Here is a 25,647-nt window from a genome sequence, read left to right as displayed (position 1 = left end):
ATAACCAAAAGGCTCAGGATGTTGATATTTAGTCAGTAGCATGCTGGGATCAAGGACTACTATGTTTGTTAAAGTGAATGACTTTGACTTATATTCAAGGTCACAGGGGTCAAATTTGTTTAAAATCTTTAAACAACCTCTTCTGAATAACCATGGGTCCCAGGATGTTGATACTTTGCAAGTTGCATCCTGAGATGAAAGGCTATAAAATTTGTTCAACATAATGACTTTGTTCGACTTTCAATCACAGGGGTGAAATGTTTTAAAAAAAAATAACAGGGTCTTTTGAATGAATTTTAATCATAAATACTGATATTTTGCCTATAGCTTTATTTTAGATCACTTTTAAGGTTACAAGTGTGAGATTTATACCAGGTGAGCGATGCAGGCCCATTGGGCCTCTTGTCTATGTCTATGCTGTATTCAACATAACCTATTACATATACCGATATATATTAAAAAATCAAAAAAATCTGGTTTTCGTTACTTTACAGGAGTTTATGCATGTAAGAAGTGTGGATATGAGCTTTTTCATAGCTCACAGAAGTATGAGCACTCATCCCCTTGGCCAGCATTTACCAAGCTTATCAACCCGGACTCCGTAAGCAGGACACCTGAGTCAAAATCAGCCATGAAGGTGACTTGAATCTCTAGAAATATCATTCAAGTTTTGTTGTCAAGAAATATTTGAATGATAATTGTGCAGTGTCATCTTTTTCTCATTTACTTTAAAACAAAATTCTAGATATTTATGAGTGCCTTTTTGCAAGAAATCCCAAGTGTAAAAATTAAATCACACTTTTTAAGAAATCCCTGTGTGTAAGAAATCGCCATTGTTAAGAAATCCTTGTGTGTTAAAAATGCAATACTGTCAGCGTACATATTTTAGCATTAGCTATATTATGAATTTGAAGTTCTTGTATATTGTTCTCTATTGCATACTTATTTTGGGGGTGCACAAATTTATGTGTAACACAATTGTTTTCAAAATGAAAGATTTTGTATTGTTCTGCAGTGATTTCATATTTTATTCAATACACTTAGTTTAAGTCAATTTTATCTTATCTTTCCATAGATCCACTGCGGGAATAAGTAAACTTTATCTTATCTTTCCATAGATCCACTGCGGGAAATAAGTAAACTTTATCTTATCTTTCCATAGATCCACTGCGGGAAATGTGGAAATGGTTTGGGCCACGAGTTCTTGGGTGATGGACCAAAGAAGGGCACAAATCGATACTGAATATTCAGTGACTCATTGGAGTTTGTAGCCAATGAGAGTAAGTTTCCTGCATGCTACTTCCGTTACTTGTTGGCTTTTTTGTTTTTCATATTGTTAATAGACAGGATTGTTTCCCCCATTTCTTGTAGACTGTGTTGAAGATTATGTTGTTCCTTGTGTACATGCAGACTGTAAAACTCTTGTCTGATGTAGGTGAAGAAGTCTCAACCAGCTCGGTAAGATTTTTGAAGTAAAGCACAAGGCTTTGCCAAGGACTTAACAGTGAAAAATGTATCCTGAGGATTGAAATTTCTCTCCCTGCTTCACACAGGAGTGATTGATTATTTTTCTCCAATACTTTCCTGAGCCCATCATCAATGACTCAATCATGAAACTTTAACAATTAAGGACAATAAAATGTATATCCTGTTAATGATGCAAAAAGTGATGGTACTGTTTCAGAATAATAGTATGGCTCCTTTCGTGTAACCATTTCACCCAGCTGAGCCTAAAAAAAAACCCAGCAGGCTAAGATTTGGCCGAGGTTTACCTCTGGAAAATTTGCCATGTGCATATCGACTGTCTGGACGAGCTTTAATGAAACTAAAAAACTGAAATTTCTGTACCACCTGAGCCGATTTAACCGAGATATGCAAAAGCAACTTACATGTTAGCTGTCTGTCTCTAGCAATAAGGGACACACAAGTTGAGAATGCAATAAACTCTGTACAAACAAAGCAACAAATAGACCCATTGTTCTTTGTATTAATTTCTGTATGTATTGTGTATTCTGTTACTTTTTCTTTCAGTTACTTGAAGAATATATTCACTTGTTGCATGTATAACATGTGTAGACCGTATTATTCCTTCTGTTAATTTCAGATCGTAAAGTGCCCACAGCTGACAGCTGATCCAAACCCAAGTCCAGGTACTAGATATTCCAGCCAGCCAGAAACACTCAGATCTATATCCTGTCTAAATTTACCTACAAAAGACCAGCAATGCTACAAAAAATGGTTTGTTACTTTAGCGTCAGGTAAAAAACAGTAATAAAAGTAATAAAGTGAAGTCTGAATTTCTGACATGAGTTTGAAAGGGACATCTAACAGAACAGACAAGATTTGGATTTGTGCTTCCAAAATTCTGTATTTAACCTTAGTTTTACGGTTAGATTGCCATAGAAATCTACCCACAACATTTGCTGGACATGTAAAGTTTGAAAATAAATACTATTGACTAGTCTATGTTAGCTGTGTTTCTGGCTGTGCTGGAATTGATGGCCTGAGGAGATCGGTGGTGATGACGCAGACGCCTCTGAGACTGGTGCTGACAGGATGAAGCTGTCAGGAACAAGCCTGTGAAGGAAAACCTGACAGTGGAGAGACGTCTAGTCAGTGTTCATTGGTGCTCAATGACATTACGGCAGATCTTAGATTCTAAAACATCATTCCCATGGTAGCTGTGCCCAAGTGCCCCTAACTGGGCCCCAAGTCTGAAGAAGAGTTGATGCAGATTATAGGGTTTCAGGGAAAGCGATCCTATTTACTGAAGAGAATACCCAATATCATCATCACATATATATAAACTGTAAATTATAGTTTCATCGTAATTGTTCGGGAAATTAAGAGAAAATTTGTGATATTTATCCTAAGCAGGACCAGGTCTGTATCCTACATTACCTTAACATGTTATTGCAGCTAGTAATTACCGGGTATATGAGATGGTAACCAGTCTTTCATTACTACAGGTGCTTTCAGCTACTGTTGTGTGGATGTAATATGTTAATAACCAGCATTTACCCTGTTATGTTACATCTGTGATAAAAACTTTCGATGACTGTACAGGTAACTTTTAATGACTGTACCTGTAACTTCTGATGACTAGTCTACACCTGTAACTTTTGATGAGTGTATCTGTGACTTATGATGACTATACCAGTCCTGTAACTTTTGAAGACTGTACCTGTAACTTTGTATAACTTACCTGTAACTTTTGAAGACTGTACCTGTAACTTTGTATAAATTACCTGTAACTTTTGATGACTGTACCTGTACCTTTTGATGACTAGTCTACACCTGTAACTTTTGATAACTGTACCTGTAACTTTTGATGACTACCTGTAACTTTTGATGACTGTACCTGTAACTTTTTATAACTACCTGTAACATTTGATGACTGGACCTGTAACTTTTTATAACTACCTGTAACATTTGATGACTGTACCTGTAACTTTTGATGACTGGACTTATAACTTTGATGATTGTGTAACTGTATAGTTTAAGTAAGTTATACATACATGTACATTTGAATGTTACTGAAATTATCAATTTCTTTTTATAGAACTCTTAAGAGTTCACTTATTGTTTTGGAGTCCTTCAATAAAGATGTGGCCCACTGTGCAAAAGGGCCTTAAATTCATACAAAAAAAATGTTTTGACAGTATTTATGACAAAAGTCTGAAAATCTTTGACCTTTGAGGAGATATGTGTATACATGTATATACATATCGTTTCGTGAGTGCATATTGTTGTAGCCCTATAGACAGCCCCAACCCCTGACATACCTTGTTTTATTCATACATTTAAATGCTTTCCAGGTTTAAATGTAATCAAGTTGAAATATTTCCTGTGTGTGTGATATTATAGGCATGTTAATGGAAGTGAGTGTATGCTGGCATCATGAAATTGTTGACAGCACATAATTGTTGTGTTCATGGTATTATCATATTGTTGAAGTGTTGAGAGCATAGCTATATTTGTCTTGCCAACTGTTTTCTAATGAAACTACGAAATTTAGTTATTGTGCAGCATTATACTTATCTGTCCATATACCGGGAGTAATTATGTAATCTTAGTATAGGAGGTCACTGTAGCCAAAGGTTTGTAACTATAAACAAATTTTGTAGCATTACAAATTTTAGTACATATACTTGTACACCTATTCTTCCTGTGGTTGGTATTATCTGTCTAGTCCACTAGCTGTACCAGTTGTTTATATAAAGTGGGCAGTCACATAATTCCACAGAGAAACTTCTCAGGATGCAATTTTTTGCTTGGGTTTTCTGTCAGGAGCATGCAGACAGCTCATCCAGTCTGTTGGTTTTGCTTTGTTTTGACCTTTTTTATGCAATTTTTATCTGTGATGTATGTAACCACACCTTCTCTATAAATGATTCTGGATAATATGTTTTATTATGGAAATCCCCGTGGTGGTACAGCCATAGGTGCGGGGGATGGGAAATCCCCGGGGTGGTACAGCCATAGGTGCGGGGGATGGGAAAAAAGGTCTATGATTTTCACATCTGCGGTCATAATAGATGACCGCATAATAATTCCCATCCCCGGGATGGTACAGCCATGGGTGTGGGGGATGGGATATCCCTGGGGTGGTACAGCCATAGGTGTGGGGGATGGGAAATCCCCGGGGTGGTACAGCCATAGGTGTGGGGGATGGGAAATCCCGGGTTGGTACAGCCATAGGTGCGGGGGATGGGGTATATGTTCTAATAACATATAATATGTGTATTTGTTTTTCCTGTTTTTATTTTTTACACGTAAAATATGATTTTCTTCAAAAAATGTTCAAATCATATCAGGAGAATATGAGACGCAATTACTGTGTATGTATATTTCAAAAGTTTGGCATACCGACTCAAGTAGATGGACTTCAGTCGTCTAGGTTCTTGTGACTTCCACTTAATGCTTACATATATCGGTATGGGTTTACGGTCATGGTAGGTGATACTCAATCTTTTGATTTGGAAAAGTTCCTTTCTAAAAACTTGGCAATATAAGATGTAAATTTGGGAGATATTAAAAAAAATCGTAAATTTTCCTGGAAATTTAACAGTGTTATTTCTGAACTGACCAGGTTCCACTAAATAACGATAGTTCAGTCATTGTTGATTATTGTATACTGCACATATTTGATAATTTAAGACTTTGATTTTCCTTATTATTCTGCCATATGTATAATGTTTTCATATTTACATATTTTCATTTTATTATTATGATGTCATTTGTAATCCTGTACTTTTTTTGTTACATGGAAAGTTGAGTGATATTAAAGAAAAGAATATTCAAGATGTCTTTGTTTTGTAATATACCTTGGGACCCACACATAATATACCTTGGGACCCACTCATAATATACCTTGGGACCCTCACATAATATACCTGGGGACCCACACATAATATACCTGGGGACCCACACATAATATACCTTGGGACCCACACATAGCATACCTTGGGACCCACACATAATATACCTTGGGACCCACTCATAATATACCTTGGGATCCACACATAATATACCTTATGACCCACACATAACATACCTTGGGACCCACACATAATATACCTTGGGACCCACACATAATATACCTTGGGACCCACACATAATATACCTGGGGACCCACACATAATATACCTGGGGACCCACACATAATTTACCTTAGGACCCACACATAATATACCTGGGGACCCACACATAATATACCTGGGTACCCACACATAATTTACCTTAGGACCCACACATACTATACCTTGGGACCCACACATAATATACCTGGGGACCCACACACCTGGTATTACAGTAGGAACATTTAGTCTGCTCATGTGTTTATATACGACTAGAAAATTCTGACTTTATCTATTATGGTATGGGGAGAGTCCGTTTACACTTTTCAGCAAGGTATCTTGTTTAATATCGTTGAATTTTGATGAAACTTGGTATACACATACATTATACAAAAGACTAAGACTGTGAGTTTGAACTTGAGCAAAATTGATGCATAAATTAACCTACTGTGCTCTGATTGGTCAAATTTCATACTTAGTTTCCGCTAGATAAATTGCTTAAATATCATTCGATTTTAATGAAACTTGGTAAGCATGTACATTATACAAAGGCTGAAACTACGTTCAAAGTTGGGCATAATCCATGCATAATTTAAAAGCATACTGTGGTTTGATTTGTTGACAATTTCTGCACAATAACTTTATGACCTGATTCTAATGAAACTGGTCAGTATTAATATTATACGATGACAAAGGCTAAGCTTAAAGGTGAGCAATACCTGCACATAATTCATCAGCCTACTGCAATCTGATTGGTTGATGGTTTCCACACATTAACTTACAGGTAGTCAAATATATGGCAGTATTCTTACGAGACCTTTTCAATATTTACAATTTGTATAATAGTCAAATTAGCCAGTTATTGAAGAACAATAGAAATATCTTTGCTTTTAATGGTGTAAAGTGAATCAATTACTGGCAATCTGAATCTATTTTCATGGTCTGAAACATATACAAAGGGAGACAATTCCTATGAAAATATTTTTTTAATGGTCTAAAAGGATATGAAATATATATTCCTCCAGCTGAAGTTGGTCAAGTGCAGTATGTTTTCTCCATTCACCACATTTCAGAAATAATTCTCAACTTCAATGAGTACAGTATGAATGTTGTTTATTCTTACATTTCCATACATTAAGATACAATAATGCATCAGAAGAATTTTAAGTATGTGAGATTGACATGGGAGCAATGCCCAAGGGACATATATTGTACCCCCCTGCAGTACTCTTGTTTTAATTCATTAAAACTTTCATTTAACCTTAGATATTTGTATACCTGATGCTATATTTTGTAACATTTCCGGGTTAGATCTCCCGAGTCAATTTGGCAACAAATGTTAAAAAGCAGGTAAATAAGAGTTCATTTCATAAGACCAGGTTATCAGGTGTTCAGAAATCAAATCCACAATATGCATAGCTCCTTTGATTTTCAATGATGCTTCAAACATATTTAACCTTGTGACTTTGACCTTCTAATCATACTTCTCTAATGCAAGTGTGGTGATATTTAATAATTACAAACATTACTGATCTTGTACCATAATGTATGATCTCGTCCTTCACACTGATACTGTGCTGAACGGTATAAAGGTTTGTCATATTCAGCCTACCATCATTAAAATGATAGACATCATCCTTGCTTCGACATCCATCAATCAGTTATTTTGTCTGTCTGTAAACAATTTTTGTTACCACTGTTTCTTAGAAACTCCTCCTGGAATCATGATGAAGCTTGTCATCCATGATCTCCTCGGTCATTAGTTGTGCATGCTCCTATTTGAGATAGTGAGCAGAAATGTGAAGTGGCCACCTGAGGGCCATCTTGTATTTTGTGTGTTAAGTTTTCCCACCACCTTACAAGGTATAAAGTTATGCTCCCCTTGTCCTCTACCTTGCCGGGTATATGTCGCACTATTCCTTACTGGGTACTGGGGATATTTCAAACCACCGTGTCGCCCACATGGAGAGGTATGTCACACCATGCCTTATGGGGTATGTCAAAACATCCGTGTCTACTCAAGTAAACCTCCACCTTCAAAGACCAAAAAACATACCAGGTCTACTGCCTACAAAGGTAAGACAAAACTACTGGCTTCAGTGCTTCGGGGACCAGTTATATCTGCAGCCTTTAAGGTCCTTGAAGTCTAAATTTGCCTATTGCCTTCAATGTTCCTGTGACTAGCAGTGTCTATCACTTTGAGGCTGGTTATGTCTGATGCCTTTAAGGTCCCGGTGACCAGCTGTGTCTATCGTCTTCAATATCCTGGAGGCTGTTGTGTCTTCGGCCACAGGTATAGTACTGCCTTCAATGTCCTGAAGTCACACAACCTTGTTCACTACTTTCAAGGTTTCTGCCATTAGGCATTTCAGCTGGCTGCAGGCTAACATCATATACATTCCTCTCTCTTTAGCCACAACTCTGGATGGTCTGCCCACAACTTATGACTTTCACGCCACAGATACCTCTTTATATTTTTACATTCTAGACAGGTTATGACTGTGTGTTTTTCACGCTTTCCTGTATAAGAAAAAAAAGGAAGAATTGTAAATTACTAGTATTGTAACAGTTGAAACTACATGCTTTTACATATTCTAACACCAGATTTGAAAGGGCCAACAGTTAATCTGGCTACCCTCATACCTAGCTAAGTGGCAGGATTTGTTAACAGTTGGATTACTGGGATACAAACAGAATAAGAGGCTCTAGGACATGAATGCTTACGTAAGAAAGTGGCACCCAACAGATTAATTATAAAACACACTACTATGGTACTATTGTTAATGGTACATATGAACAGATTTTGACATCCATGAACCAAATAGACCACTGTTATTTACACATGTGCTGAGTACAAAAATAGACTACATGAAAAGCTAGCATTTGTTGTGTAGACACAGATTCGTAAATGGCCAAAAATGTAGTCTCAAGCCAAATTCGATTTTTATTTTAAATGTGAAGCCCACATAGTCCAATTCATCATGCATATGCCAATTTTAGAGCTGATTTTTTTTTTAAACTTTTGATACATGTAATATTACAGGGGTTATTCATTGTACAAAAATATCACCCATGGCCACCGTATGCTACTGTACACTGCTACGATAGCACCATATACGAACAAGAGTACCGCAGGGCAGAACAATATACGCCCGTCGAATGCCATATAGTGTTATATACTTTCTTACATTGAAATAAAATCTGCATCATTCTAAGAGTGGTTAGCTGACATGCTATAAAGAATGTAGAAGAAAATCTCGGGACAAAAAATCAAATACTGAAATGAACAAAGGGCAATTAATTTTGCAAAAATCGTTGAATCAAATTTCTTTTTAGGGAGACACAACTTTATATCATGATTATGATGTATACCAAGTTTCAAAGAGATCCGTTGAAAAATGTAGGAGATTTTAATTGTTGAATCAAAATTCTGGTCAAGGAATCACAACAACATATCATGATTATTTAGCCTACTAAGTCTCAAAGAAATTCGTCAAAAAATGTAGGAGGAGATCTCCGGACAAAAAAAATCAAATACGGAAATGAACAAAGGGCAATAACCTTTTAAGGGAGACACAACTTGATATCATGATTTTAATGTATACTTAGTTTCAAAGAGATCGGTCTAACAATGTAGGAGGAGATTGCTGGACAAACAAAAGTTTACGCCAGCCGGGCGGCCAACCCCATACCATAATACTTACGTCAAATTTGACAGGCGTATTAAAAGTTTAAACTCTTGTGGTTCTTACTGAAGAACACACCTCAGACAGAGGGTTACCTAGGTTTAACGCCCCACTTTTTGTATATAGCCTTTTTTGTTCACCCTGCATAACCTTTTCCACAGCATCTCATATTCTCTATCCCCTACATGCCAAAATGTATGCCAAAATTTGTATGAGTGTACCTTCAGGAAGGGTGAAGTGTCCCTTGGTAAAATGGGGGTTTTCAGCCAAACTTGTATGGTGCATTGTTTGTGTAACTTAGTTACGAACATTTTTCATAATTATACTCTTGCAATGGCATTGTCCTATACTATAATCAGGTCTCCCATCTAAACAGAGTTTTGACCAGTTCTTCACTGTGTATCATTTAATTTCAGGTTTTATCTCATATACTCTGTCCCTTACAAATGTGTCAATTGCAAATTTTGTAGGAGAGTACATCTTCAATGGCTGAATGTCACATAAACCCCTTTTAATTTTAATATGGCAGCATGACCAAAGTTTGCCTTGGACTATGGATTGCTCAAAACACTGCACCATGCTAAGTGGTACTCCCATACAAAGTCTGAACATTGTAGGTGACAGGTTTTAAGGTACACGTCCTCGACAACGTGATATACAGATGAACAGAATGCCAATATTTAGTGTCCTGTAGCAGTAGTGATGGGGTCTAATTACCCGAGGTCTTGGAGAACACTCATGTAGGACATTGCATTACCTGTGATCCTGACTGGGGACGAGCAATACAGAGGTTTACCTGTGTTTCTGACTGTGAACCTAACCAGGGACCAGTGGTGAATTACCTGTTGTCCTGACTGTAGCAGACACGCCTGGGACCAGCAGTACACAACATCTCCTGCAGAAGTTCCTCTTCATACTAGGATGTCTGATAAATGAAGGAAACACATTAAAAATGTAGGCCATTCACATATTTGTGATACATAAAATACGAAACAAACATTTGTTTATAACAATTAATATTCAACATGGGTTTGAATCTATAGTAAATCATTTAGATTAACAGTTTAAATATTTTGATGATAACATCCATGACATCAGTTTGTAAAGGACTGTTTGGGGCAATATATTTGTTGTCTATGGCTTCAGTTTATTGGCAATGTTCAAGGCATAAGATCATGTAATTAACAATGTGATTGTCTATTGTCAATGTTTACTGACAATATTACAGACACATTTTTTTTGATGGCATATATGGCCCAAAACAGGCATTTACTAACAGCCTAAGCAACATTATAGACATAACTGACTTGAGACAATAATTTCAGAGAAAAATTACTGAACTTAAATGTAGTATTCCACTTCCATCAACACTAGGTAGTCTAACAATATATTAAACACATTCAGGTTTATTCCCTCAAACAGAGTCAGTTAACTGTGACACAAAGGAGGCACCAATTTTTTATGGACCCGACTTTAGTGTTCACCCTACTTACAGCCTCAGCACCAAACTTTAGTTTTCATCCTACTTACAGCCTCAGCACCAGACTTTAGTTTTCATCCTACTTAGTCTCAGCACCAGACTTCAGTGTTCACCCTACTTACAGCCTCAGCACCAGACTTTAGTTTCCATCCTACTTAGAGCCTCAGCACCAGACTTTAGTGGTCAAACTACTTACAGCCTCAGCACCAGACTTTAGTGTTCACCCTACTTACAGCCTCAGCACCAGACTTTAGTGTTCACCCTACTTAGAGCCTCAGCGTCCATCCTACTTAGAGCCTCAGCACCAGACTTTAGTGGTCATCCTACTTGCAGCCTCAGCATCAGACTTAATTGGTCAACCTACTTACAGCATCAGCACAACACTGTAGAGTTCACCCTACTTACAGGCTCAGCACCAGGCTTTATTGTTTACCCTACTTACAGCCTCAGCACCAGACTTAAGTGTTCACCCTACTTACAGCCTCAGCACCAGGCTTTAATGTTCACCCTACTTACAGCCTCAGCACCAGGCTTCAATGTTCACCCTACTTACAGCCTCAGCACCAGTCGTTTAGCGATTGTCTTCATGATGTTTATGTAGAATTTACAGAGGCTCAGGTCAGCTGGACTCCTCGTCAAAGACAGGTAAGCTGCCTATAAAACAAACCAACACCATCAATCCTCACTCAAAATAAATACAAAATAATCATTTACTGCACTTTATTGCTGTTTCATTAAAGACTCTACACATTTTGGTTCTTGAGAAGAAGTAATTGAATCATACATTCACAATTCAACCCCAGTAACTTTGAATATTAGGCAAAAAGATCATTTGCTTTAGCAAACTTGAAGCATTTATTGCCGGAAAGTATAACTAGCCAACTAGCATGATAATATATGCCTTTCTGTTCTTCAGATAAAATCATTTGAGTGCAAGTTTTAACAAATTTGACCTTGTATATTGGTCAAGGTCATTTCATTTTACAAAATTTGGAGCACTTTTTTCTAGAAAATTATTCTTTAATTATATATACTGGCCAAATATAATTTCTTAATTATCAATCAAGGTAATTTCTTTTCACAAAATTTGTAGCACTCCAAGTCAACAATAGTATGATTCTTGTCCTTTCCATTCCTCAGATGAACTTGTTTCAGATTTTTAACAAAAATCACCCTTTGACCTTAATGTTTTATGGGCTACTGAAAAAGACGCTGCACAATGCAGACAACATCATATAAACTTTTATTGGATTATGTTGAATGAATATGATGACGACCAATATCGCTACTAATGTTTAAAAGAACAGTATGCATTGTATGTTTTTATATTATGTCTACAAAAAAAATAACATCCTCATCAAGCTGAAGATTACGTCGGGTGAGCGTGAGAGGACACTTTAAATGATAGAAAGAAGGAGAAAAGGAAAATATACTCTAAGCTTTAAAAGAGCAAATTCATTATTTTAAAAACAACAGAAGGCTTTAATTTAGGAAGTTCCAATAAGATATTGTTCTGTAATTACCTGCCTGTGTTTTGATTGTAAGAGTTTGATATGTGTAATGGTGTGCATGTTATGTAAGGCGGATTAGAGGGATATAGGACGATTTTTTATTCTTCTATTTCAGTTTTTTTTAATGCAACCCAAATATGACAGGTTGTGCCAACCTACTACATATATCTTTAACGTCTACCCATTTCACAAAGGGATAACCCCAAACACACAACTTATAAATAGATAGGACCAATATTATGATATAAATACGTTCACCATCACCAGATAACATGTCTCTTGCTGCTTGTCATTATAAGAACAGAACAGTAAGCGATCAAAACCCCTCGGTCCCAGCCGCGTGTCCTGATTTACTAGTTTACTTATTACCTGGTAAAGGAAATTTATTCGTTGGTAGGCTTCTTTGTTAGCAAAATTGCCATCATCTTTAGACTTCCCCATTTGTTTGGGTAGACACATGTGCTAGTCCGACCGTGGAGTCTTGATCACCAAAACGTTATACGTCGAGTGCAAGGACCAGAGGGTGATAGGTAAATCTTGTACGCCGCTCCCGCTCCCGTCCCAAAACCCCGAACCAGGAATATAGAGATAGAGACGGGAGCGGGAGTGGCGTACAAGATTTACCTACCAGTCACCGTAGATTATAGAGATATTTTAATATAATTGTGTTCTTTTTTCAAAAGGAATTTTAAGTTTACTGGCTACACATTTTAACTTTTAATAGGATACACCACGGAATTAGATTAGAGTCCGTGGATACACATACAAATACATTAAAAAATACCAAAAATGCTTCTGACTTTTATGGCTGTTTTATGAACACTTACCACACTTCCAAATAAAACTATCCCTAGAAAAATGTAACCTGATAGATCACTTACACATCTATTATGAAACCATCTGTCACAGCCAGAAATGAAAAAGAAATAATGAAATAGTTGTAAAAAAAAGTTTGTGTACAAAATATGCATATTTAGCACGAGTCTTGACGGAGTGATGTCCCCTTAGCACGGGGTACGGGAGTAAACAGAACTCCCGCGTTAATAATAATAATAATCTTTTTATTTAACGTCGTGTACAACAAATTCAGAATTCCATGTGAAATATGTCGTTTATTGCAACGAAACTTACATAATTATAAACATCTAATCTAATTCCGTGGTTCTATATACCTGAAAATAACATGTTACTTTTCTCTAAATATCCTCGAGTTACCGGTTTCCGCGCACTTAAGAAGCATCCGCGATTTCGTACTCATATCGGCAGAAAAGTACGGATCACTGTCATAAACATGTATACAATCAACTAAAGGAAACAAAAAATAGCAACATAAAACTGTATTTTAAAAAAATTCAGAACAAACAATTTTTAACAAATTTCTCCCGTCGGAAGTAGCCGTCATATGTTTCCGTGTGTCTATTTTGATTTAGTGTTCGAAGAAAGATAACTCGAATACACTAAAAAAGAATTTCCTTACAGTGACCTGCAAGAACAAAAGCTTCGTTTGGAATTAAAAAAAACCAACATCTTTGATCGTCAAATTAATTATCAAAACAACTTTTTTTAAATTTCACATTTTTAATAGATTTTTCAACGAATTCATGTATTTTTTTTAATTTATTTGTTATATTTATTTAGTTATAATATATAATCTGTTATTTTTTTTTCTGCACTTTTATATCGGTTTTGGTTGGTGAATTGGTGAAAATTGGAAGTTCATTGCATTACAAGGTTTACGTTTCAATGAAAACACTTGTTTATCTATATAAGAATGTCCCCTTGGCCCTTCGGAAGTGGAAACAAATCGGCGAGGAGATGTGGCCTCATTTGCATACGACATTTTCGTACATTTGTCAGCCTACAAAAAAGACCGGTTCATGAATGAAATATATCACCGTTTTTTCAGGTATGGGTTCATTTTGAGCAAGATAAAAAGTGCATTAAGCAAAACTGCATATTTATGCGTGTTTTTTTAATCGGTGATTATTTCTTATGTGTTCCCGACGAACTTCCGGTAATTTTTGTGTTAGTTTACAGACGATGGCCAAACGTCTAAAATATCCTTGTGTTGTGTCCAGCAGGTCACGTAGTTACGAGATATAATAATAGCGTGATAAAATGGCTGCGCGGATACATAACGCGCGGAAACTGGTGACTAGACGATATCTCACTTAACTGAACAACAAAAGATCCCAAAAGGATCTTGATGCCAACCATCGTACCATCTTCATTAGTGTGATTTTCACGGTTGACTGCGGCGTACAAGTTTTACCCCCTTGAAATACACGTTATCGTCAATTTCTAAATTATTAGATAATACAAAATAAAATAATTAAATTCTACTTTTAGAAAATAATGTTTGAAATTATTGTATAATTTTATAAAAAAATATAAACGATCACGTAATGAGATATTAAAATATCTCTATATTCCTATGGTACGGGAGCGGGAGCGGCGTACAAGATTTTATCTACCACCACAGTAGAGCGTCTATATGACGCTGACGTTATCAAACATGTCCTTCGTGTGTACTTGCATAAGTCGACACTGTAGATAGTTGGAGATGTTTTACGGATAGGATGTTTACATTAGGAACTTAAACGGCTGATAAATTTAAACACAATCATCCATATCTGTAATCTTTACAGATATTGACTTTGATAGAGCAATAATGGAGAATGCCTTCTGTAGGAGTTGATCGGTGGGAGTATGGCCCAGGCTTGGTTACCAGCGGGAGTAAGAGGCCTTCGATGTTGTCGGATTTGCTTCAATCGTCTTACCCATGTGTTCTCCACAAACTTAACACAGAGAGTAAGTTCTGTAACGTATCGTTTGTATAAACACAAAAATGACGACTGTTCACTTTCTCATTTTTTTTCACAAATAAGTCAGGTCCAGTACACTGCCGATTGAGCTAAATAGCTGTAAAGACCTATAATAGTTCTATTGGCCCATCTGAAATAGGTCTTTTGAGCTATTTTCAAGTGATTTTCTTTTTTAAGGAAAACGAAACAAAGTCGCGTTTAAAAGAAGATTGTATCATTAGGTTGATAACAAAAGACATTAAATATAAGGATTCTTTTTAAAAATTAATGATGTAAAAAAATCGGAAATTTTACATTTATGAAAAATGAAAATAAACATCTAACTGTATGCTTTTTGTAGTTAACATTACCATAAACCTTATTGTTTTATGCGACTTTTCTTTAATTTAATGAAAATTGAAATCTTAGAAAATATAGCTCAATACAGCTATAATTTATAGGTGTATATAGCTATATAGGTCTTTATAGCTATATAGCTCAATCGGCAGATCTAGAGTGTACTGGACCTGTAAGTCTGGGCTTATCTTCAATCTATGCCCATGCCAGATACCATGGAATAATCTGAACACTCAGAGTGCATTACATGTGTGGCAGATTTTAATTGTACTAAGGATTACCGTCGCCTTTTAGCTTTGAGCTAGAGGGAATTTCCTTTAGCTTAGTGCACATGGTAGAGCGTCTGATTACGAACCTGGAGATCGAGGATTCGATCCCTGTTGGAAGCATACTATTCTCTTTCCTGCTTCAAATGGTGTCCGCGACCCTCCCTGTGGTGACTAGGGAGTCTGAACCTGGGTTGTGGTGTTCGAGGGCGAACACATTTACATGTAAAAAGGGTGGAGTAGTGTGGCAGATTTTAATTGTACATAAGGATTACAGACACCTTCTAGCTTTGAGCTAGAGGGAATTTCTCTTTAGCTCAGTGGTCGAGTGTCTGACTAGGAACCTCAAGATTGAGGGCTCGATCCCAGGTGGAAGCACACTATTCTCTTTTCTGCTACACATGTATTATTGAGACTATTTTCATCAAGCAGAACGAATATAAGGTGTCATATTGATCATGAACTTGAAGTTTAAAAGAAATTCATATCAAGTTATGATTAGTCCTTTAATGTTGTTGTAGGATTTTATTGCTAGAGCTTATATGACGTCCACCCCTATTTGATATTAAGATATATGGTGACATCGTAAATGAGAAAGAGTATACAGTATCACAACATTTGATGACAATCATTACATTTAGTAAAATTTATATGTGAAAAGTCCAGTTTTTCCTATAATGATTTCTATTTTTGTTACAGCAGTATTCAACCAAACCAGTTGCTGCAGAAGTTGAGACTGATGACAGTGATAATGAGTTTCTAGATGGAAAACCTATCAAATGGCCACCACCAGAGAACTCTGAGCAAACCCAATTCAATAACAAGGAACTTGACTTTCTTCTGAAACGAGGAAAGCAAGGATTCATCATCTTTGATAAACCTGCATCTTCTTTGATCCATATAGACAAAGAAAATGCCAAAAAACATGAGGAATTCTTTTTCCCAAAATCAAGCACTGGTGTAAAATACACATCTAAGGCCATTGTGGCCGAATTGATAAAACAGGATCGTGTGTCTGTTGACACACTGCAGAAGGAGCGCCAGCTGACTAATCCAGGGCTGCTACATCAGTCAGTGGATGATTTCAACTGGAGAGAACAGAAACTGGATGTATCCAAACTCGCCGACTACTATAAACGGCTCTCCAAGATCAGATTGACTAGTAAGCTAGTTTTATTCTCCATCCAGTTTCATCCAATTGTGTATTGTGGAATCTTTTATAAGAAATAAAAGTAAAACACTTTAAGAATGGAAATTACAAATCTGATAGAATAGATCTCAAACAAACATCACGATCATAGCTGGATATTTTTAACATCAGTACCCTAATATAGCCCAAATATATATATATATATATCAAACAATCATTTTGATCACAGCTTGATATATTAATACTTATACACTAATATAAGCCTATATTAACCCTGTGCAACTACGATAGATGTACTTCAGGTAGGTAAACTAAATGTTTAAAGAACTGACTTGCAGTGGTCAAAAGTGTACAATTTGGACTGAGAAGTTTGTTGAAACAGACATTACACAGACATTACTACCTGTAATGTGTGAATGAGGGTAGAAATTCTTGTCTATTTTAACGCCAACCTGATCCTGAAAATGAGCTTTTACACCAGTCACCAATGTATGTAATTCTATTTGGATGGTTTACGTTTACAGGTCTAGTTGTGCTTACAGCAATGGCAGGTTATGGCATGGGTCCAGCAGCGTTTGATCCTGTGACCTTTGCCCTGGTTTCACTCGGGACAGCTCTGACTTCATGTTCAGCCAATGCAATCAACCAGGTATTGAACTGCAATTGTGCATTTGGGATTTATTTTCATAAAGTAACTTGCCATGTGCCTGAAAGTGTATGTATAATGTCCATTGTCCATCTGTAAATTTGTTTTAAAAGCTTCTTTTTAAGAACTAAAAATTGAGGGTCTTGTTATTTGGCCAGTACATGTAACTACCTTGGATGGAGTACTATAAAGTTTTGTCAAATGGACTACCTTGACCTTCTTGCAGTATGCTAATAACTATTATACTATCTTATAATTTCTGAGTTCTTATAGAGCCATAATACATGGGTGTCATATATACTTGCCAAGTTTTTGAAATTCCCATGGGGGAGATATAGCAGGTGCTCATAATAAAAATCATAAATAAAATATGTGTACAATACCCCCAGGTAAAATAACACTTTTAAATGGCATCTTTTGAGCTGTTCTTTCAGATGAAATCATCAGATCTTAGAAAATAGGAATAGTTTAACAAATTCACTGGTTGGAAATGCTCAATTTTAGGGTCCAGAATCGGGAGTCTCCTCCAAAATAGGGAGAGTTGGCAAGTATGGGGTGTGATGTAGACCAGTAGTGCAAGTCTTTTCTTAAATACTGTTATATAAAGTCCATTATCAATTTTGAGTTATGTAAGGAGCAAATGTCGAAAGCTGTAATGGGTAAATGGCTGCTGCTTTTTTAAATCTTCCCCTTAAGTTTATTAATGCCCCAAAATTGTATAAATGTCATAAGAACCATAATGTCTGGAGCCATGGTACTTGGGTATGTTATGTAGACGAGCTGACTAGTAGTGCAAATTATTTTTTTGATTTACTCTGCTTAAGCCAAAGGTTAGCTTTAAGCGCTGGCCAGGGTCAAATACTAACTTTAGTTACAATTGGATAAAAAAAAAAAAAAAATCTTTAGTTGAACAAGGTCCATTGTGATATTAAGGCAGTATGTGCCTAAGATGGAGCACTATTATGTTTCATCCTATAAATGGCCTTGAATTACTTTCAGTGTCACATGGTCAAATAAGTTGAAAACATAAAACAACATCTAAAGAATCATATTTTTTATTTTTTATGTCAAGCATCATTTTAAACACTTGTCAGGACGGAACCAGAGGACAACATTGAAAATCTTTGAAAGAGTTGTCTTAAGTTCAGGAAGGCCCATTTTTTTATATTAAGGCGATAGGTACATGAGATAAAGTGCTATATACTTTCAATGTCACAGGTGTCTTTGTGTAATGACTTAAAATTGATTGAGATCCATAGATGCAATCAGGTATGTGGATTTCAATCATTTCCAAGTCATGACCCAGCATATGTGTACTCAAAGCAATGACTTGTATTGCCAGAATACCAGACTAGTATCGAAACTACTTTAGTTAAAAACAAATTATTTGTATTTAATACCTAAGCCAATCAAAAGATATCTTGTGTTTCTGCTAATCCTACCTACCCTAGATTGTTGTGCCTACCCTAAAGTTGTTATTGGCATTTAGTGATCAATGTGCACTGTTAATGTCAGAACTCCTGCTCTATATAAGCATAGTAAAAATATTTTCCAAAATAAAAATAAAATGCCTTCCAGTTTCTACCTACCCTATTTTTTCTGAAGATGATAGCTGAAACACATTTAATTCTTTTGGATCTATAGCATCATTATCAAGCACAAGAATATAATATTATTTTTTGCTTCTGAGGTATTATATTCAAACTGATGGTATACCTGTTTGGGTCAAGTGTTGTCAAATTATGTTGCCTTCTTAATGTATAAAACATTCTCAGATTGTGATTGGATTTCCACAAACTCATGACTTGTGTGATGTCACATTTTTGTTGATTTTTTGTCTTAGTCTCCAATTTAGACTATTTTTTGTGTAGAAGGAAACTTTCAATCAGAATTGAGATAAGTAGCCTCTTTTTTCAGATTTATATATTTATTTATAACTAATTCTCATTTAATGTGTTTATACTTTTTTCAGATTTATATATTTATTTATATCTAATTCTCATTTAATGTGTTTATACTTTTTTCAGTTTCTAGAAGTTCCCTTTGATTCCCAAATGAACAGGACCAAGAATCGGGTTCTTGTACAGGGCCACTTAAGGTAGGTCAAAAACACTGTCCAATCAGACCACTTCAGTTAGGACAGAAACACTGTTCAATTAGACCACTTCAGTTAGGTCAGAAACAGTGTCCAATTAGACCACTTCAGTTAGGTCAGAAACACTGTCCAATTAGACCACTTCAGTTAGGTCAGAAACACAGGCCAATTAGACCACTTCAGTTAGGTCAGAAGCACTCTCCAATTAGACCACTTCAGTTAGGATAGAAACACTGTCCAATTAGACCACTTCATTTAGGACAGAAACACTGTCCAACTAGACCACTGAGTTAGGTCAGAAACACTGTCCAATTAGACCACTCAGTTAGGTCAGAAACACTGTCCAATTAGACCACTCAGTTAGGACAGAAACACTGTCTAATTAGACCACTTCAGTTAGGACAGAAGCACTGTCCAATTAGACCACTTCAGTTAGGTCAGAAACACTGTCCAATCAGACCACTTCAGTTAGGACAGAAACACTGTCCAATTAGACCACTTCAGTTAGGTCAGAAACACTGTCCAATTAGACCACTTCAGTTAGGTCAGAAACACTGTCCAATTAGACCACTTCAGTTAGGTTAGAAACACTGTCCAACTAGACCACTTCAGTTAGGACAGAAGCACTGTCCAATTAGACCACTTCAGTTAGGACAGAAACACTGTCCAACTGGACCACTTCAGTAAGGTCAGAAACACTGTCCAATTAGACCACTTCAGTTAGGATAGAACCACTGTCCAATTAGACCACTTCAGTTAGGATAGAAACACTGTCCAATAAGACCACTTCAGTTAGGATAGAAACACTGTCCAATAGACCACTTCAGTTAGGATAGAAACACTGTCCAATTAGACCACTTCAGTTAAGATAGAAACACAGTCCAATAGACCACTTCAGTTAGGTCAGAAACACTGTCCAATTAGACCACTTCAGTTATGACAGAAACACTGTNATCAATTAGACCACTTCAGTTAGGTCAGAAACACTGTCCAATTAGACCACTTCAGTTATGACAGAAACACTGTCTAATTAGACCACTTCAGTTAGGACAGAAGCACTGTCCAATTAGACCACTTCATTTAGGTCAGAAAGGCTGTCCAATTAGACCGGTCAGATAGGTCAGAAACACTGTCCAATTAGACCACTTCAGTAAGGTCAGAAACGCAGTCCAATAAGACCACTTCAGTTAGGTCAGTAATGCTGTCCAATTAGACCGGTCAGTTAGGTCAGAAACACCGTCCAATTAGACCACTTCATTTAGGTCAGAAAGGCTGTCCAATTAGCCCGGTCAGATAGGTCAGAAACACTGTCCAATCAGGGGAACTTCAGTTAGATCAGAAACAGTCTAACACCAACTAATTAGATGAATTTCAGGTCAGAAGTGGTCTTTATTTGGGAGAACTTCAATAAGGTCAGTAACACAGCCCAGTTAGGGTATCTACACATAATCAAAGTGGTTACCATGGACAACTCTGCATTGTTCCCACAACAATATACGATGCATTGTAATAAACCACCAAGAATGATGAAACAGAATTTTCTTCGTTGATTTGAATGTAGGTATAGGTTGAAATGCAGTCGTAACTTATATGATGATATGAAATGCATTTACTTAAAAACATCTTGTTCAAGATGGTTTGACCTTTCTAAGATCACTGTTACTATTAATAGAATAATTAATGTTATGTTATAACCTCTTTTCTGATTGTCACAAAACATCACACATACAGCTCATGATTCAGTCTTCCAGTGTCAATACCAATGTCAGCATTTTGTACCTTTTTGTCTCATCAACTTCTTTATTTTGTGTAGAAGTAGCACTGCACAGCCATGAAGAGGTTCTGTTGTCTGGGATGCCATGTAATATTGTATTACAATACAGAAACTGTATGACTCACTGTAATGCACTATTTATACTCTGCCATATACAGTTATACTTCCATCCAGAGAGCTTGATCTTTAAAAGACTACCCATTATAAGGAAGACTTGTAATAAGTACATTAACTAGGTATCTTATATTACAGCCCCTTGCATGCAGTATCATTTGCGGGTGTGTCTGGTGGCTTGGGACTGGTGATTCTGACCTTGGGTACAAATCCCCTTACTGCTGCCCTGGGAGCATTCAACCTCGGCCTCTACACCATGGTCTACACACCAATGAAAAGGACCAGTACTGCCAATACCTGGGTGGGGTCTGTGGTGGGGGCTATCCCCCCTATGATGGGTTGGGCAGCTTGTACTGGAGGATTAGAACCAGGTATGTACATTCATCTTTATTAATTACAAGCAGGTATGCTTTATAAGCTGGAGTGATTATAACAAGGAATGTATACTTCTTGTAGTGGAGGTTATCCTCACTATGATGTGTAGGAGAAAGCAATCAAAATTGTATATTTATGCCATAGCCTGGCAAAATGTATATTAGCTCAGAGTTTTAAAATATTCTAAAATATATTTATTTATAGATATAAAGCTGATCATGACTAATTAACGTGTGATGTCTCCTATTACTAAGTTAACATCAGAAGTAATAAGGCCATAACCTTGTGTTTATAGTTCTGATACTACCTTTAACCATTGCAGGTGCTTGGCTACTTGGAGCTATCCTATTTGCATGGCAGTTTCCCCATTTTAATGCACTGAGTTGGAATCTAAGGCCAGATTATTCCCGTGGTGGATACAGGATGATGTCAGTGATAAACCCTGGCCTGTGTAAGCGTGTTGCTTTGCGCTACTCCTTGGCAATGATAGGACTGTGCACCATGGCACCTATGATAGGAGTGACCTCCTGGACGTTTGCTGTTGACTCACTGCCTTTTAACCTGTACATGTCATACCTCGCCCTACGGTTTTACCAGAAAGGAGACAGCAAGTCTTCACGCGCCCTCTTTCGGTTCACCTTGTTACACATCCCGGCAATTCTTGTATTAATGCTGCTTAGTAAGATCACCATGGATAAGCCCAGTGGGGAGGGAGCTGGAGAATCTATAGGCGCTGGAGCTGTCGGAGAAACTACTAATAGTGTAACAGTTGCCACAGACAATATAACAACTCCAAAAACAGCAACTGTTGTAACAACAGTTACTGTTAACACAAACAAAACTAGAACAGTTGAGACTGATAAAAAAAATCCAGTAACAGAAACTGCAGCAAAAACAGTGGCAGGAACAGCCTGTGTTTAGCATACTTATATAAAAGCTGACTGGCCACCTCTTGTGATATCAGGGTTGTAATACCGTAATGGTTCTTAGGGTCCTGTGTGCTACAAATAATGTTAATTAGTGTAACACAGGTACCAGTAACTATGGTAATCCACACATTGGTGACTAATGAAATAAAGAAAATGGTTACCAGTGAAATACACCAAAAGGTTACCAGTGTATACACTTAATGGTTAACAGTGAAAAACACAAAATGGTTACCTGTGAAATACACTAAATGGTTACCTGTGAAATACACAAATTGATTACCATTTTAAAATAAACATATTGATTACCTGTGAAATACACATGATTAAAAATGAAATACACAAAATAGTTACCAGTGAAATACACAAAATAATTACCATTGTTAAATACACACAATGATTACCGTTGTAATACACAAAGTGGTTCTTTAGTAACACACGAAATTATTACCATTGTAATACACGAAATTATTACCATTTTTATACACAAACTGGTAACCAGTATTATACAGGTAATGGTAACCAGTGTGATACATGTAATGGTAACCAGTGTGATACACGTTATGGTAACTAGTGTGATACACATAATGGTAACCAGTGTAATACACATAATGCATATGGTAACCAGTGTGATACACATTATGGTAACCAGTGTGATACACGTAATGGTAACCAGTGTGATACACATAATGGTAACTAGTGTGATACACATACTGGTAACCAGTGTGATACATGTAATGGTAACCAGTATGATACACGTAATGGTAACCAGTGTGATACACATAATGGTAACCATTGTAATACACATAATGCATATGGTAACCATTGTGATACATGTAAGGGTAACCAGTGTGATACACGTTATAGTAACTAGTGTGATACACATAATGGTAACTAGTGGGATACACATACTGGTAACCAGTGTGATACACATAATGGTAACCAGTGTGATACATGTAATGGTAACCAGTGTGATACATGTAATGGTTTCCAGTGTGATACATGTAATGGTAACCAGTGTGATACACGTAATAGTAACCAGTGTGATACACGTAATGGTAACCAGTGTGAAACACGTAATGGTAACCAGTGTAATACATGTAATGGTAACCAGTGTGATACACGTTATGGTAACCAGTGTGATACATGTAATAGTAACCAGTGTGATACATGTAATGGTAACCAGTGTGATACATGTAAAGGTAACCAGTGTGATACACATAATGGTAACCAGTGTGATACACGTAATGGTAACCAGTGTGAAACACGTAATGGTAACCAGTGTAATACATGTAATGGTAACCAGTGTGATACACGTTATGGTAACCATTGTAATACACATAATGGTAACCAGTGTGATACACGTAATGGTAACCATTGTAATACACGTAAAGGTAACCAGTGTGATACACTTAATGGTAACCAGTGTGATACACAAAATGCATATGGTAACCAGTGTGATACATGTAATGGTAACCAGTGTGAAACACGTAATGGTAACCAGTGTAATACATGTAATGGTGACCAGTGTGATACACATAATGGTAACCAGTGTGATACATGTAATGGTTACAAGTGTGATACATGTAATGGTAACCAGTGTGATACACATAATGGTAATCAGTGTGATACACATAATGGTAACTAGTGTGATACAGGTAATGGTAACCATTGTAATACACATAATGCATATGGAAAACAGTAGGATACATGTAATGGTAACTAGTGTGATACACGTAATGGTAACCAGTGTGATCCATGTAATGGTAACCAGTGTGATACATGTAATAGTAACCATTGTAATACACATAATGGTAATCATTGTAATACATGTAATGGTAACCAGTGTGATACACGTAATGGTAACCAGTACACTTAATGGTAACCAGTGTGATACACAAAATGCATATGTTAACCAGTGTGATACATGTAATGGTAACCAGTATGATACACATAATGGTAACCAGTGTGATACACATAATGGTACCCAGTGTGATACATGTAATGGTAACCAGTGTGATACATGTAAAGGTAACCAGTGTGATACACATAATGGTAACCAGTGTGATACACGTAATGGTAACCAGTGTGATACATGTAATGGTAACCAGTGTGATACATGTAATGGTAACCAGTGAGATACATGTAATGGTAACCATTGTAATACACGTAATGGTAACCAGTGTGATACATATAATGGTAACCAGTGTGATACACGTTATGGTAACCATTGTAATACACATAATGGTAACCATTGTAATACACATAATGGTAACCATTGTAATACACGTAAAGGTAACCAGTGTGATACACGTAATGGTAACCAGTGTGATACACGTAATGGTAACCAGTGTGATCCATGTAATGGTAACCAGTGTGATACATGTAATAGTAACCATTGTAATACACATAATGGTAATCATTGTAATACATGTAATGGTAACCAGTGTGATACACGTAATGGTAACCAGTGTGATCCATGTAATGGTAACCAGTGTGATCCATGTAATTGTAACCAGTGTGATACATGTAATAGTAACCATTGTAATACACATAATGGTAATCATTGTAATACATGTAATGGTAACCAGTGTGATACACGTAACCAGTGTGATACACGTAATGGTAACCAGTGTGATACATGTAATGGAAACCAGTGTGATACACATAATGGTAACCAGTGTGATACACGTAATGGTAACCAGTGTGAAACACGTAATGGTAACCAGTGTAATACATGTAATGGATACCAGTGTGATACACGTAATGGTAACCAGTGTGATACACATAATGGTAACCATTGTAATACACATAATGTATATGGTAACCAGTGTGATACATGTAATGGTAACCAATGTAATACACATAATGCATATGGTAACCA

General features: G+C 36.6%; 3 protein-coding genes across 4 annotated transcripts in view; 2 read left to right on the top strand and 1 right to left on the bottom strand.

The window, feature by feature from the left end:
- Window positions 1–4,498, top strand: part of LOC110456183 (methionine-R-sulfoxide reductase B1-A-like) — an 8,193-nt gene extending 3,695 nt beyond the window's left edge. The window contains exons 3-5 of the mRNA XM_021506759.1: window positions 495–637; window positions 1,163–1,280; window positions 2,105–4,498. Of these exons, the coding sequence (XP_021362434.1) occupies window positions 495–637; window positions 1,163–1,280; window positions 2,105–2,133 (290 nt within the window). The 3' untranslated portion in view covers window positions 2,134–4,498. The remainder of the gene's footprint in view (window positions 1–494; window positions 638–1,162; window positions 1,281–2,104) is intronic.
- A 2,079-nt stretch (window positions 4,499–6,577) lies between these two features.
- On the bottom strand, window positions 6,578–12,745 carry LOC110456188 (ribonuclease P protein subunit p21-like). The gene is made up of 4 exons (XM_021506766.1): window positions 12,626–12,745; window positions 11,299–11,399; window positions 10,108–10,190; window positions 6,578–8,099 (listed from the first exon to the last, which is right to left on the bottom strand). The coding sequence occupies exons 1-4, from the start codon at window positions 12,713–12,715 to the stop codon at window positions 7,969–7,971; spliced, it is 405 nt and encodes a 134-aa protein (XP_021362441.1). The 5' UTR covers window positions 12,716–12,745; the 3' UTR covers window positions 6,578–7,968.
- A 2,015-nt stretch (window positions 12,746–14,760) lies between these two features.
- Window positions 14,761–23,637, top strand: LOC110456184 (protoheme IX farnesyltransferase, mitochondrial-like). 2 transcript variants are annotated; one of them, XM_021506761.1, is made up of 6 exons: window positions 14,761–15,067; window positions 16,386–16,845; window positions 17,358–17,482; window positions 19,507–19,577; window positions 21,601–21,833; window positions 22,160–23,637. In XM_021506761.1, exons 1-6 carry the CDS (start codon window positions 14,966–14,968, stop codon window positions 22,756–22,758), a joined length of 1,590 nt encoding a protein of 529 aa, XP_021362436.1. In that variant the 5' UTR covers window positions 14,761–14,965; the 3' UTR covers window positions 22,759–23,637. The 2 variants fall into 2 exon arrangements, with proteins under 2 accessions (XP_021362436.1, XP_021362435.1); XM_021506760.1 differs by having other exon boundaries at window positions 16,383–16,845.
- Window positions 23,638–25,647: the final 2,010 nt, after the last annotated feature.

The sequence above is a fragment of the Mizuhopecten yessoensis genome, unplaced genomic scaffold, assembly GCF_002113885.1.
Source record: "Mizuhopecten yessoensis strain PY_sf001 unplaced genomic scaffold, ASM211388v2 scaffold8557, whole genome shotgun sequence".
NCBI lineage: Eukaryota > Metazoa > Mollusca > Bivalvia > Pectinida > Pectinidae > Mizuhopecten > Mizuhopecten yessoensis.
Note: the sequence above shows the minus strand (reverse complement) of the source record. Positions and strands in the feature narration are given on the sequence as shown.